Below are 16,228 nucleotides of genomic sequence, written 5' to 3'. Positions count from 1 at the left end.
AAATCAGCATAGCTCCTCTAACTCTAATGAAGGTGTGCTGATTGATGTCATTGGGGATCTTGTCACCCCCTACAGATAAAGTCTGGGCTAATAAGGCTTTGAACACCATGAACTCTCCCTGAAGTCACTGTGTGTGCAAGGTGTTTTGCGCTTTGCAGGATCAGGCCTGTGTATAAAGAAGGGAGAAGGTACAGTAAGCCTTTAAGTGGGCATAGATGAACACAACAAGGCCTTGCAGTGGAGGTGAGAATGATAGATGCTATCAGATTTTATTGCTGCTTGCATAGGCTGAACTGCACAGCCTCCTCATAGCTAATGCAGTTGCCCCAAATTCACAGTGATAAAAGCTGTATAGGCCCATATTTGCCATCTAAAGAGTGTGCCATATGCAACAGGACAGTGTTGCATGCAGGGCAGGGATCAAACTGGGCCAGAGGGACTCCAGCTTCTGCCTCTTCAAGGCCTCAGGCAAGCAAAAACAGGTTGGTCAGAGAGCTGGAAGTCCCCATGGGCACCAGGCTTTTCCTCCACCTGTAGGAAGGTGCCAGTTTTAGCTCTGATCATCTTGTGCAACTTTTGCCACGCTTTGCTGCCTGTGAGGGAGCATTGGCTGGTCCCAAGCTGCAGGTGGTGTGTTCAGTGGTGTGCTCAGGACTGCCTGAGCTCTGGGGGTGTTGGTTATGCCTTTGCTGCTTTTTGCTTTACTGTGGCAATCTACTGAGTGGCTGCTGTGTGGTCTCACTATTTCCCTTTTTGCTTGTATGTGCACAAGGAAGCTTTTCTTAAAGGGAAATAGGATTTATCCACTTGCACTTGAGCTTCTGCTAGCCACAGCTGTGAGCTGAGAGCCAAGCTGACTTAGGGTGCCTGCTCTCTCAAGCCAGCACTGAAGAGGAGTTGGTTTGAAAGAGCTTCATGGACAGTGCTTGATGGGAAGCATAACAGAGCAGTGAAAACAGTGCATGATAAACATGGCCTGAAAGAAATGGATAGGAGTGAGATTATTTTAAGTGACCAACCAGGAGGAGGCAAATACGGACGCTGTGTAAAGCTTGGGCATTAATACATTACATTAATAATAGGTCACCATCTAGTGATAAATCTCATCTGAGTGTCAGAGGGTTTTTTATGAAGAAGCAAGGACCTGATTGCAGCTGCAGGTGTGAACCTTAACAGGAACAGGAGATCAGCATCAAAGACACAGTCTCAGGGCAGAGCCCTCCTTTTGACATCTCATCATTAATATAGAGCACATTCACATCAAGGTGCCAGGCAGATGGACTCCATGGAGGCACTCACTCTCTGGGCAGACAAGGTCCTCTGCTCTGGTGTTGCCACCTGGCAGCTATTGGAGCAACAATGGGGCTAGTCTGTGCTTCCAGCTGCCAGAGGTAAACACCAAAACCCCTTCCTCTGTTGCCTCTTCTTTCAACATTTCATTTTACCTTATTAGGCTAAAGTTTCTCCCTCATAAAGCATAACATTTACATTCCTAAAACCCATTTGAAAGCCTACAAAAATGTCTCCAAAGTCTTTTTAGTTTTGCTGTGTCCCTTCTGGCCTTCCTTGTATCTGCTTTGGATTTCCCTTTGGGACAGGAGGCATTTCCTCCTGTGTTTTGTGCTGTGCCTGACACCCACAGCACTCTGAGGAAAGGTCAGTGATTTCCCCTCGGCCAGCACCTGGCTGGAAGGGGCCTGTGAAAGTGGTGCTGCCTGGTTGCCAGAGCAAGAGCTGCCTTCAGAGAACAGCTTTGGCAGCCTGGAGGGTGGAAGCATCAGGCAGGGATGGATGCCCAAGGTGGCAGACAGAGGTGGCTGCTCAGTGCTGCTTGTTGCTATTGTTTTCTGGAGGCACATCTGGGCTTTTATTTTTCAGCTATGTCCAGCTGCATTAAGTAACTGCACTCTATCACCTGCATCATGAAAGGAGTAATTTGGTGTAATTGAAGTCCCAGAACATCTCTCTCTGAGTGCTGTGTCTGTGCTCTGAGGAAGCGTCTTGCTTTAGGAGCACGCTAGGTTAAGAAAATTGGCCTCCTCCTGCTGTTGTGGCTGTTAGGCACCAGCAGGGTTCCCTGTGGCAGGGAGGGTGGGCATGCTGTGGCAGGGAGTAGGGGCCAGGGCCATTGTTTGTGCTGTCCTGCAGCTGTGGGGCCACAGCAGTAATGCCAGAGCCAAAAGGGAAGTTTGATGCTCTGATAAAAGATCTGCCAAGCTATTCAGAAATGATCATTCTAGTGTCTGGCTGTTTGTTTCCCTCTGTACTGCGAGTGCAGCTGGAGCTCAGGTACTGCACCCCACATCACTGGTATCTGTTCAATGAACAGGGAAGTGGTATCCAGTGGAAAAGAGCAGGCTGCTGCTGTAGTGAAATGTTTCCACTTCTGTGTGATATGGGGGTTGCTGGGCACTCTCGTGCATGCTGGAGTTGATTGGGGATCCCAGGAGTGACCTGAACCATTTGCAATAGATGGGCAACAGGGACAGCTTTTGCAGTCATGTAGCTAAGCTGTCCACTCCTTAATTGCCATTGTGCTGTTCTGTCTGCTCTGCTTGCTTGGAAAATCCAAGTCCAAAACCTCAGCTATGCATGAGTCATTGTGTTTATGACCAACCACCTTTTCTGTTCGTGCCACTCTCCCGCTGCTGGTCTTCTCCCTGGACCACTAAAAGCTCCGTCCTGTGTTTGGCTGTTTTCTCTGCCACCCCCAACCACACTCAGCTGACCCTACCAGAGAGTTGGGCTGGGCCATGCACGCGCAGCAGAGGCACGCTCCCTCCAGGCTGCAGTGGACGTGCTCGTATTTCTTCTGCCAGCACAAGACCTTCCAGCTGAGTCATAACATCTGCTCCAGAGGAACAGTGTTTTAAAACATCCCGACTGGTAGTCAGACCACAGCCAGTGGATTTTTCTGCGGCCATTTCCAGCACATGCTGAACGGGGTAGCAGTCGGTGGGATCCCTGCCTGGGAAGGAGTTAGGGGACGGCTGCCGCGGCTCGCAGCCCCCTCTGGTGGCACATGCCAAACGCTGGCTAAAGTTTCTGGAGACAGGGGCTGGGGACTCCCAAATGGGCTGGAGATGGCAAACTGGAAACTGACCTGCAGTCAGGCTCTTCCTCCTGACTTTGGGTCCCACTGTCAAGCCCAGAAGATTTCAATAAATAGGAACCGGGGCCACTATCATGAGGAAATTTATACAGTGGTCACTGTGACCTCCTAAGTGCCCTAATGGTGCCAAGAGAGTTGAATCATCCTGATGTGTGCTGGGTACAGGGCAGGCATGGCAGGAGGAGACACGTCTGCTCCCAGCTTGAAGGCGAGAGTGAGCCAAGGTTTGGCTGGGGAGACAGCACCTTCCTAGCACCCATGTCACAGAGCACCGCTGGCCAGGGGACACCGGCAGCAGCATGCCACAGCACAAAGGGTGACATGTGCAGCTTGGACAGCCACTGAAGGCCTCTTATGGCAGCATGGCCATCTCCTGAGCAGCCAAAAAGCTGGGCACTGGAACAAAACAGCTCTGCATTCTTCCTAGAGAGCCACAGAGCCACTGGCTCAAATTCCTTTGAGCTGATGTGGCAGGCAGAGCTGCATCCAGAGCCAGTAGCCACAGCCAGGCAGGCAGCTGGGGCTGCCGCTTTCAGCCTGCCTCTCTTGCCATCTCCTTCAAACAAGAGTGTACTATTGGGAGAAGCCATCCTTCCATCAGTGAGGGTTAAGAGTAGACAAGGCAGCAATCATGGACAGCTAATTAGTAAATGCTTTGAAAAGTATGCATAAGTAGCTTATTAGCAAACATTTTAGAAACAATGCAGTTCATCTAGTGATTGGCAAAATGCTTAGAAAAGAGAAATACATTTGGAGCACTGGAGAATGCCAGGGCTTGGAGGGGTTCTTTGCTAGGATGCAAGGGGAAGTGACTGCATCTCCTGAAGTACTGGGGAAGTCGAGCTTTAACACTGCAGTGAGGGGAAGTCAAAGATGAGATGTTAAGGAAGGCATTTGCTTGCTCATACATCTGTGGCATGGATAGCCAGAAGCAACATTTCTAACGTACAGGAAATTATTCAGTCTGGGTAACATGACACTGCAGCTCAACTTGTCTTCAAATGGGCTTCTACTGTTTTTTAACTCCATCCAGCATCCGCTGTATGGTTCATAATTCCCATCAAGCCCGGGTCATTTTCCAGAATGGAACATCAGTGAATGGGTTAGCTGTGATGATGAGACCAGCCACATGAGTTATCAGCTCAAGGTTGTTCACATCCCTCTTCTCTGCTTCCCATCTCTGCTTTCTCTGTGGCTGTGCTCCTCTGTGTCCCAGAGCCTTTTCCTGGAGGGACAGGCCCGGTCCAGGCTCTGCAGAAGGTGGTGGCCCCAAATACACTCTCATGGAGTCTCCTATGACCTGCCAGCTCACTAACATCCGGCGCATAGGAGTCAAATCTTGTTTTGCACCTTGCTTCCTGTTGGCATGATGACAAATTGAGGGCCAGCTGGTGACACTGGGAACAATAGGATTAGAGACAGAGACCTCTCCCCCTCCTTCCTGCTGTTGAGGAGGAACTGGTAGTCGTGGTGGTGTACTCGCTTCTTAATCAGCCTCTCTGTCCAGCAAGGGAAGGAACAGGACCTCACAGCATCTGGAGAGGGAGCCAGGACAGGGCTGGCTGTGGTGACTCCTGAGTGGGTTCAGAATTCAGCTAAAAGTGTCAGAAACTTGTGCCTTTTTTGAGCAAGCTCCAGCTCTAAATCCTTTGCATCTTTGCAGACGCTGCTCAGTGCAGAGGTAGTAGGATAGGAGCAGGGCAATCCCACTGGAATGCCTGATACACAGTGTTGAGGTGCTCCTGCTGTTTCAGCAGAGCCTGAGGCCTTTGACTATCTTTGCAACAGTGCTCCAGCCCACAAGGTGACACCAGGTGACACCCTTCACAGAGGCTCATCCCAAACAGGTCTCAGAAGCCTAAATAAATGTATGTGGGACTATGAGTCTTGGTCACTTTTTTTGTGTGGTACAGAGGGCTTAGCAATGCTCTTCTACATCATGGGTTTGTTGTCTGGATGCAGGAGTTTGAAGGTTTAGTGAATGTAAGGGGAGTTCTAGGCTGATATTTTTGTTAAGGACTAGATGCAAAGCTCTGTAAAGGAAACGTGAGATTTTACCTTGATTTACATAGGAGCTAGTTTAGCCTTTTAGTGAGCAACTGTTTGATTTAGCTACTTGCAGCCTTTTTAATGGATATAATCCCTGTTGTCAGGCTGTAACAAGGGACTGGCAGACTCCCCAGCAAATATCAGTTCTGAGAGTTGTGAGATTTGGGTTCTTCCCCTTTCCTGCTATTGATTTATTTTTCCTGCCTTGGTGAATCACCTAAAATTCCCTGTGTTATAAAGAAAAGAAGATCTGGGCATCTGCAGGCATAAAACCCAGTCTAGATAGCAGCAGTGCAAAGCATGCTCCCTTCCAAAGGCTGCTGAGCAGCAGCATCACACAGGAGTAGGTCAGAGTGCAGCAGAAGACGACCAGTTTTATTCTCAGTCTTTTCTGGCTGGGTGTGAATTCTGCAATTAAATATGAATGCGAAATAAAAAGAACAGACTGCAAAGAACAGACTGAAAAACACAAGAAATTTGTGGTTGCTTTTGGCCACAACTCAGCATAGAACATATTTGAAGGAATTGGGGGAGGTTAGGTTTTAGTCTGAGGCAAGTTCTCAATTTCCTTTAAATCAAGCGGCTGCACACCACCACTGAATTGCATGGTAATAATATGTTGCAAACCACAGTCTGGTGATCCTGGAATTCCTTATAAGTTAATAGCAGTCATGGTCCACTAATCACAGCTAGGATGTTTTAAGCAACTGTCTTTGATATATTAGTTCAAATACACCATAGAAAGCCTTCCTTATGCTGGCTTAGTGAGTAGATCAGTAGGTCATTAGAAAGAGTGAATAACCTAGGGATTTTCCTTTGGTTTCTCACCTCACCCCACTGCTAATCCCAAGGAATTCTTGAGATCTACATGCAGCCTTAGTGAGCAACCACAGTATAGTGGTATGGTGTGGTTTTAAAGTAACACTGGGTCAGACATGGAGATATTATTGTTTAATGAATTCCTAGAAGCAGAGCATGAAGCAGTGGGGTCTGACAGCAGAAATCCTCTGCCAAAGACTTCATTCTGTTACAAATGGCACAGAAAGTAGCAGGGTGGCTGCTCGTGTTATGTGACTGCCCCCAGCTTCTCACAGCAGTACAGAAGATAATGCGTGAGGAATCTTTTGAGGCGGAGTTGTGCTTCCCTGAGACAGGCAGTACTCATCCACTGGTGATGGGAGAGTGCCTGTTCTCAGCCCCGTGCCTGCTGAGGCCATGCTGCATGCAGGGTGTTTGCATGGGAAGTGCTCCACGTGTTAGAAGCCTCCAGGGAAACCTCAGAGCTGGGATTGTTGATGGATGTCCAACAAGGAGAAGTGCCCCCCCCCGCCCTCCACCAGCAGCACAAGAGTTTGAGGCATGTGCTCAGCTTCCTTCCTGTTCTGTGAGTGTTGTGTGAGGTTTCATTTACATTGTTATTTTGCAGTGAGAAGGAAGGTGTAATGACAGCCTCTTTGGTAATACCAATATTTGGCTGTTAATCATGGGTGAGAATACAGTCTGGGATCTCCATCAGCAGAGGGGACTGACTCACCATTGATCTATACTCACTGCATCTTGTTGTAGTTTTTTTTGACCCATTTGATTTCTTAGGTTTTCTTTTGTGAAAACCCTCTGATTTTTCTGCCATTCCGGAGCAAAACATCTCTCTGTCTTTAAATATGGCAGATGGGGATTTCTTCAGATGTCCAACAACTCAATTGAAGGAGACCTCAGGAGACCTCTCCCCTTCCCTGTCCCCCTTCTCAGCCTGTCTTTTCATCTGCAATCTGGAGATGTAAGGGCTATAGTAATAGAGTGTCAGAGGAAGTAATTGATTCATCACACGCCAAGAGAGGAGTCTGTTGCCTTCAGTGTCAATGGAGCTGAACCAGAGCCTGGAAGGGTGAGGGAGGCTTGTAAACACTCCATGGCTGAGCTGGCAGGACAAAGCAGACACACTGCCACGGCTGAACAGGAGGGTGACACAAGGGTTGCTTGAAAGAAAATCTTTCTGAACAAAGCAGTGTCAGGGTCCTTGTTCGTGGGAGAAACAGGGACAGCCCCATCCCCCTGCTCCCAGAGCACCTTAAGGAGAAAAAGTACCTACCAGCCTCATGCAGCATCCCATTCCCTCACCTCTGTCTCCCTCCTCTATCTTGACATGGCTGCCTTTCTGATCTGCTGTCCTGGGCTGGGCTGAGCTCACCTCAGGGGTACCAACCAGCCCCTGCCAGCAGCTAATTCCTCCCACATCCCCAGATAGTCATTGCTGTCAAAGAGAGCCATGTGGGAGGCCACTGCTGCTGCCAGTGCACAGCAAGGTGTGGCACGTGTGTGGCACAGCACTCGCCCTCATTCAGGCATTGATGTGCTCAGACTTGGCACTGTTTGGTTCAGATGGCTATTGAGCTGCAATGCCCAAATTGCGAGGAGAGAAGGGAGTAGGAGATGCTGTGCTATGCAGTAAGCAAGGAGGGATCAAGCAGGATTGGTGCACTGTTTGCCTCAGAAACAGCTCTTACTGCAAGCTGGCACAGCCAAATTGTGGGAATGCCCAAATAGTGGAGGCTGCAGGCCAGTCTTGGCAGCAAAGCTTTACTCACTTGTGCAGCAGCTAAGGCGGGATCTGGGCTGTGAACAGGCTGTGTCTGAGAAAATGCAGGGTCAGAAAGTCATGCTATGGTGGGGCAGTCCCAGGGTGACCATCCATCATTAATGAGGGATGTAGACAGCCAGGAGGGTGAGGGTGGGCTGGTCAGGGCTCTGTTCTTACAACCTCCTTTATACAATTGGTGCTTAACGAGGTGTTTATTTCAGTTTTGTTCTGAAAAAAAGCCAGTGCAAATGAGTGATAGTGGAAAGTCCAGCTACCAAGTTCTGATCCTCATCTGATCCCAGTTTTTACTCTTTCCTTTTGCTTTTCACTGCATGTTGTGTCTAAGGCCATGATGACACTGCACCAGCAAGGTGTGATGGGACATCACTCCCTCCTCTGGGACTAGGGCTGGCACAGCAGGCCACGTGAGTGTTCCCTAATCCTCATCAGCACCCTAGAACTTGGGCAGCTCGACCTAAACTCGTCCCCACCTATTGCTTGGGCTGTCAGGCACTGGATCCCATCAGAAAAGGGAAATCTGTACCCCCACTACCCCCACTGCAAAGAGATCAAAGTGAGCATTTACCCTTGCCTTCTGCCTGCTCTGCTGCTTTTTGGCAGTAAATTTTCCTTTTGTGGTTGTTATCTTTTATTATATAATATTTTTTTCTTTCTGTTAGTGATCAAGTGCCTGTGAGTGGTGACAGTAAAATGACATAGAAACCAAAGTCTAATTTTTTCCACAGATGGATTGTAGCAGAAGGAGAAAAGTGCAAATGCATTTTCTCAAGTGTCCTGTGTTTTGGGGTATGAAAGGGTTGTGAGTTGCTTCAGTTCCCTTAGAGCAGCAACAGAAGGCAGAATGCCATGGAAAGGAGGCTTATTCTGAGCATGCTTTATATATTTTATTCCTGATTTCACCATGATTCTCCCCTCACCAATGAACACCAAAGACATCTTGCAACAAAAGACCCCTGTAGCTAAAAATAGAAGAGTGAGGAATTTATAGAGATGGTTTTGGAGACAGAAATAAAATTAAACAGCCATGTGTAACTCCTGAACAACAGCCTGCAGAAAACCCCCTAAGTGCACATTAGCACATCTCTTTTCTTGTGTAACAGTCGGTTTTCCAGAGATGCCCCAGATGAGAGCAGCTCTCGGCCCCAAGGCGCCTTTCCGCAGCTTGCGGGAGGCAGCCTGGCATGGATGAGCGGCACATTGCGGGGAGCCTTTGCTCTCCTGTCTCAGGGGAGGGCAGCAGCATGCTAGGAGCTGAAATTCCCTCCTGAATCACAGCTTGCCTCAGGAGCACTTTGCAGTTAGGGTGTATTCCTCACTTTGCACGAGGTGTTTTGGCTGCCTTCCTCCCCTGGCCCCCCGCATAAGTTACTGCTAACTCCTGAAAGGCTCTTCCCATCCATAGTGCTTATAGGGGGTGAAAACAACAACCCAAAGGGTAAAAAATAGAGCCTCTTCATAGTTTCCATTTTTTGTCTTCAAGGCATTTTTGAAGAAGTTTTCCAATCTAATAGAGTTATTTTCCCTCCTTCTCTATTTTTCTTTTTCTCTCCCTCTTTCCTTTTTTAAAATTTTTTTCTTTCCCTTTAACTGGATAACTGGATTTTTTTCATTTTTCAGAAATTCTGGTCAGATTTCTTGAGGAGATAAGAAAATAATCCAAAGCACAGTAGAATGATTACAAACCCCCACAATAATGTGGTTACACAAGACGTAATTGGATACAAAAAATTCAAAACAAACTTCTGAGAAATCCTAAGCAGTTTTGCCTGTGCCATCACCCCCCACTCCCCCCACACCAGCCTAGCTCTCCCCCTGCTTGGATTTTTGTCACTTTAGTCACTGAAATCCAGTGAAATCCCTTCAGATTCAGAACAATTATAGCCCATTTCTCTCTGTTGTTGCCAGAGTCAGTTATTTCCATAAGGGCAAAACAAGGGCAAGCTCTGTGAGCATCTTTTGCCTCAGCATAGGCAAAAATGGCCCCAAAAGGTTCAGACTGAGATCAGATTCATCTCTGCATTGTTCAGACACCCAAAGCCCAGGTCTAGTCAGTAAGAGTGATTCAAAGTACTTCTGTTGTCAGTGCAGAAGAACAATTAATCCCAATCCAAGCTGGGGGCGAGAAATCTGCTTCCACTGAGAGTAGAGGACGTTTTGTTGGCTAAACCTAGATGTGGTACAGGCTTTTTAGTTCTGTGCACAAATCCATATCAGAGCCTGTGTCTATGAGGACTGATTCTCTTCTCACACCAGGATAAATTAGGAGTGATTACCCTTAAAATGATGAGTTACACATGTGTAAAACCAGTTCAAGTCAAAGGAGAATCCAATTCATCTGCTGTATTTATAATTAATTACTCTGATTAAGGGCTGGCAGCTGAGATCAAACTCCATTGCTCTTGTTTCATCAGACAACAGTGGTGCTTGCCTCTGCTATCATGGCTGTAAAAAAAAATCATTTAAAAGTCCTCAGTAGCTTCTGAACAATTTAACCTTTGAAGGGCATGTCCTGCAGTTGCTCAAGATTGTGTAAACATCACAGAAAAGTTTTTTTGTCTTTCGCAATGTAACCACCCATGAAATAAGGATTTGGTTGGAAGGTGGCGTACAAAAGAGCATGAAGATGAGTGGTGACACAGAAAAATCTACTAAGCCAGCTAGCACATAATGGATATTAATTCTAGCCACCTCTTGATTGCACAACAAGCACAGAGATGCTGGTTCACCATTTCTTAACTATCTCTATACTACTACTGCTATTTAGTTTCTAAGAAACTGTCTGTTCTTAGAGAATGTTCAAAAAACCTCATGCTTTTTATAAGAATTTCTGAGAAATAAGCCTCCCACCACCTTTTCAAAGGGGTAACAATTCTATTTACTAGCTGCCTGTGTGGCTAAGCACAGGCCTTGCCCAGCTACCTGCAGAATATTAACACCTGCTGAATTTCACTAGAATTGCAGTTTCTCTTCCTCTCCTCAGCAAATGCATTCAAGACACAATGACATATGGTTCAAGCAGATCAAAGGTCTTGAGGGCTCAAGTCAGCCCTGGGCATTCCCAAATTTAGGGTTGTTGGCATGCAGTCTGTACCTATTTGTCTCCCTGTCTATCTAGGCCAGATTTCTCCAATAGAATATAATCTCTCCAGTCAAGACTGGGTTCTATTCTTGGCCGTGCTGCAAACTTCCTGTGTGACCTTGGGGCAGAAGGCTCCTCTCTGCCTTCCTACCTCCCAGGGTCTCGTGAGAATCCCGTCATTACTGTTTGCCAGCTGCAGTCATGAGCCCCATGGAAACGCCTATAAATAATAGCTCCAAATTAAACATTGGGGAGGTTCAGGTTAGAGCCTTGCCTCCCTCTCCAGTCCTGGCAAGCACTGGAAACAGGGCTTTGCTGAGTGCAAGTCCTCACCTACTTCAAATCATAGCTCTAGAGAGAGACAGACAAAGCCGCCAGCTAGGTCAGAGCTTGGCCAATCCTCCTTAGGCTTTGAAGCAAGGCTTGCACAAGTTTATGCATTCAGAGGTTGAGTGATATGGCTGTGAACATATATATAATTTGTTATTCGTGTTTCTCCCTATGCTACGCTGGTGTCCCTGTAATGCCCTTGAAGCATGTTTCAGGGGGAAGGACTCAGCATCTCTTGGGACCTGGGGGTGAAGGTCAGTGGAGCTGTTGATTTTGTGTTCAGCAGTATGGGTCACTAAACTGTTTGTGCTGGGTGTCCCTCTGGAGAGGAGCACCCAGAGGAATGTCACAGGCTTGCTGGTGCTGCTCCCCACATGGACATTTCTGGAGCTCAGCAGTGGGCACCTGGGAGGTCTGCCCTGGCCCTAGGGGATCATGGAGCACAGCTTAATGATCAGGGAGCAGATTGCCTATTTTGCAGCAGAAAAGGATTGAAAAGCTGGAGGTCTTCTCATAATTGCTACAGCTGGGGCTTGTTTGCCTTTGTTGCACCTCATTTCGGAAGCCAGCAGCAAAGTGACGTGGGAAAAAGAGAAAGGAAAGCCTGGGAAGCAGAGAGGTTGACTGGGGGAAAAAGCAAGCAAACAAGCATGAATAATACAGGCTGTAGAAGTGCTTTACAATTAGTTTATAAAAGCTCTCTTAACATCAGCAAAGCACTTTCTACTAAAAAATCTGTAATAAAAATGCAGCAATATTTGTAAGCATTGTACATTTTTCGTTTAATTCTGTTAAACAACTTCAAGAAGACCATCTAAGCCTTGTGTTTCCCTTTTCTCAGCCTCCATAGTCTGGGCAGTTAAAAGCACTTCAGCATTGCCTCCTAGCCTCAAAAGTCCCTAGTGAAAAGCAGTTTGAGGTGGTTTCAAACCAAATCACTGGCATTCTCACTCAAGTGGCAGCTCAGAATATCTTGCCATTGTGCCATTGGAGGAGCAGCCAAGTGTGCTCACCTTCCTGCAAAAGAAGAGTTGGTTAATCAATCCGTTGTGCTTGTGGGTTACAGAGGTTGCACCCTGCCCTCACATGTTTATGTTTGGCTCGTTGGAGCGATGCCTAGGTGTGGAGAGGTGGCCATGAAATGTGCTTGGAGGTGGCAGCTTTCCCACTGGAGGTAATGCCAGAGAGGTCAGCCCACAAAAATGTTGGTGCACGTTGACTGAAACAAGGGATTTGGTTATATGAGTGAATGCAAATTGCTGGGCACTTATGAGACAGTTTGAACACCACTGCAGCATAAATGTGTCCCACTCAGCTGTGCCTTAGGCCATAGTTATCTGAAAATGAAATGGTTAGAGTAGAAAGCATGGTTGGGTTTTCTTCCAATTTTTCTTCTTGTTTTTCACAAGGGAAGAAGAAGGTCTAGAAACCATATTTAAGCTTAACAGGAGCGAAGATTTGGCCAAACTGGATTGTAACTTGACCCAGAATGAGGAGAATGGGGTTTATCTGTTTGATGGAGGGCCAAGGCATGGACATGCCTAAAGCTCATGGATCCAAAACAATCTGTGGTGGGGATTAGCTGGCATTCTTGCTGAAGTTTGGAAGTTTAACAGTTTTGATTGGCTGTCTTTAGTGTTTCATTTTGAAAGCCTAAAGCTTAATTGCTGTGGTGGAGAGGAAGTAGGGGCTCCTGCTCATCTGGGCTGGTGCTTTCTCCCAAGTGTAGTACTTCCCCAATTCACACTCTGTTTATATGACCCAAAGAAAAGGTTTTGCCTCATGCAGAGCAGAGGACTTAGGCCAAGATTTTTTGACTAGGGAAGAAAATTCTTACACATTTCTATTAATTTTACATTTGGCAAAAAATTATTTCCTGACCTTCTCTTAAAGGCTTTTTTCAGTTGTTTATAACATTTGATTTATTCAGGATTAGCTCCAGTGTGAGAAAGCTAAGTTAGATGCTTGAATGAAGCCAAATAGGTCTTAATTTAAAGAGGCAAATATTTCCTGATGATTTACTTACTAGATTCATTCTTTTAATTTTCCATTTGCAGATTGCCCATGAGCAGATTGCAATATTCCCTAATTGTATGTATTACTGGAAATCTGTCACCCATTCAATAAGCAAAAATTTCTTGGTCCAGAACTTGCTTCTGAAATTCCAGGGCTCCTACAGAACTGGGTGGCTTGAGGAGCCATGTGGACAGCACTAGGATATTTGTTGTGCTGGCCACAGCAGATGCTGTGATCATTGCAGTCAAGCAGCTGAAGCCATGTACTGTGTTGGCAAGGTACAACCCCACGAGGGCACAAACAGATGTGGTTCCCTGGGATGCAGCTAACCTCTGCCTGTGCATGAAAATGGCAGCTTCTACAGTCCACTCCATTAACTGTGTTTTGCCAACATTCATGTTTTTGCCAAATTAATTTTTTGCCACATAGTCAAATTTCACTAGTAGCCAGTAGTTCTGCAACACAGATGTGCACTTCAGATGTGGAAGGGCTGCAAGCACGCTGAAAGCAAGTAGTTATTTAGAGAACAAAATGTCCCCGCTGTTTGCTCAGTACTACTTTAAACAAATAGACAAACAGGGAGGAAAAAATTCTACTTAGAAGAAGCACTGACACTGTCTTCTATGTTCCTCCTCCCTGGAGAGATGGTCGGATGAAGCTCCACATGATGGACATTAGTGGGGTCACGCAGGGTGCTGCTGACTGGTGTCAGGGTAACAAGGGGTCACAAGGTGATAGGGGCTAGGCCGAGCTGAGGAGAGAGTGGGGGAGCAATCTTCATTTGCATTGCTGTGTGTCCACACAGCAATGCTAAGCCAAATGCTCTTCCTCTTCCAGTGCCACTTCTCAAGACCGCTTGGATTTCACCTTGGCCAAGCCAATTGAGTCTGTAATGAAGTTAAAGGCTGGGCAATTGCAGCTAGTTGAGTGCTCAGTCCAGCGTAGACAGGATTTTATCTGCAGGCATTTTGCTTCTGGCTCTCAGCCTGATTTAATCCCAGAAAGGAGTGAAACCAAAGCTGTCTGGGCCATCTTTCTTTGTGGAGGAGCACACTAAGTCCCTGTAAGTCTGTTTTGAGGCTGTTGCTCGCCCGATATGTGCTTTACAGAACGGGAATGAGTCACATGAGGATCATTCTGTATCCAGCAAGCTACTTCTCCTTTCAACTCTCCATTCTCAAACAGAAGATCTTGTGACAAAGAAGAAAGGCAGATTCCTGGCAGCCTGGAAATGCTTTTTTCCTCCCTGGCCCCTTAAGAAGAGCTGTAGCATGTTGTTCAAACAGGTTGATACAAAGCAAATAAACAGTCCTAGAGAGATGGTCAGTTTCTGTAAATAGCAGCGTGCTGGCCACACAGGAGAGGGGCGGGGAGAACGTGGGTGTTAGAAAGCAGCTGAAGAACAAGATGTACACGTAAAAGCTGTTTGTTTCTTCACAGCACACAGAGCCTGATACTACTACCTTGCCTACTCATGGCCTAGAAAATATGGAGGAATCTGTGGCAGTTTCACCTTCCAGCCAAGCTTTGCAACAAGCTTTTGTCTCTGCAGCAGGAGTCAATTCTTCTAACCCTATGCATTCCTCCCCCAGACCAGTCAGATATCCAGGCCAGTAGGAACATCTTCAAGTAGGGTTTAGCAAAGGCAGGTTGCAGTTGCAGGGTGTACAGGACCAGCAATAATCAGCTCTTACACAAAACTTCACATCCACAGAAAATCTTCATTAGCACTTCATAGAAGAGGACTAATATTAATGTCCAAGCGCTAAGTGAGTTTACTTGCCATGCTTGCTAAAGGACCAATGTGGTATCAGTGCACAAAAGAGCTACCTGCTCACGTGGATTGAACACTCACAGTCTCACTTGGTACGTACTTGCCCAAATCCCACATGGATACTGGAATAAAGCAAGCTCTGCCAAACAGCACAATGGCACTCCAGAAGAGAGCTCAGGGGAGGAGAGCAGCCTCAGGAGAGTTGTGTCTGAGCTTCTCCCATGCCAAAGGAGTTTTGTGGAAGTGGAGGTAATGCGTGTTCTAAATTTTGCATGTTGACTGTGAAGGTGAGCGGATGTATGTACAACAAATTAATGACGTGAATGACAGCAGAGGAAAGGACCTAAATGTAGTCAGACAAAAGAGAAAAAGTGTTTTGGGGTCTGTGGTGTGGTGTGCTGTGAATAAAAGTCCCAGGTACCTGTCTGGAAGACGTTCTGTGAAATATGCAGATACTGAGAGTGGTTTCTGTTTGTGCCTGGCATCCTGAAGCATGTCCTGACAGATGGTTTCCCTGCCATTTCACCTGCCTCCGCAGGTACGACTACATCGAGATCCGCGATGGGGACAGCGAGGCGGCAGACCTGCTGGGCAAGCACTGTGGGAACATTGCACCTCCTACCATCATCTCTTCTGGCCCCTCTCTCTATATCAAGTTCACCTCAGACTATGCACGGCAAGGTGCCGGCTTCTCTCTGCGCTATGAGATCTACAAGACAGGTGAGTGTCTGAGTCAGTGCCTGTCTTCCAGACTGTTTGATACAATTATCTTTGTCTGGAGATGCCTTTGGCCACCTTTTCAATGTGATTTCTGGCATATTTTCCAGAGATAAAGGACTTTTTTCTTTTAACTGAAGCAAGTCTGTGCATCACATTTCCAAGAAGGTAAAGATGTTAGTGGCACATGACAGTGAATTTTTTGGATCACAGGGTGCAATTAAAGCAGGGTTCCACCTTAAATACTCTCTTGTATTCGAGGACCAGAAACATATATCTTTACTCTCTGGCATGTGTGGAGCTTGTTAGGGCTAAAAGGGGATTGTCCCTCTGCTAGAAGTGCATGGAGCTCCCCCTCCTGTGGAGCTGTAATCCAAGGTTGATCAGTGATGCTGTGTTTTCTCTCCACGGATGTGGGGTTTGTAACTGGGGAGCTCTAGTCTTCAAGTGATTGCTGTCAGCAATGCTGTCAAAGTCTGAGGCAGCACCCTTCCAGGCTGATATAAGAGGAAGTGTTCATAATTCTATTTAATAATAGAATTATTAAATAAT

General features: G+C 46.7%; 1 protein-coding gene across 6 annotated transcripts in view; it reads left to right on the top strand.

The window, feature by feature from the left end:
* Positions 1–16,228, top strand: part of NRP2 (neuropilin 2) — an 88,519-nt gene that overhangs the window by 12,786 nt on the left and 59,505 nt on the right. For all 6 annotated transcript variants that reach the window (XM_005484146.3, XM_005484145.3, XM_026791638.2 and 3 more), the window contains exon 3: positions 15,498–15,679. In XM_005484146.3, the coding sequence (XP_005484203.2) occupies positions 15,498–15,679 (182 nt within the window). The remainder of the gene's footprint in view (positions 1–15,497; positions 15,680–16,228) is intronic.

The sequence above is a fragment of the Zonotrichia albicollis genome, chromosome 10, assembly GCF_047830755.1.
Source record: "Zonotrichia albicollis isolate bZonAlb1 chromosome 10, bZonAlb1.hap1, whole genome shotgun sequence".
NCBI classification, from domain to species: domain Eukaryota; kingdom Metazoa; phylum Chordata; class Aves; order Passeriformes; family Passerellidae; genus Zonotrichia; species Zonotrichia albicollis.
Note: the sequence above shows the minus strand (reverse complement) of the source record. Positions and strands in the feature narration are given on the sequence as shown.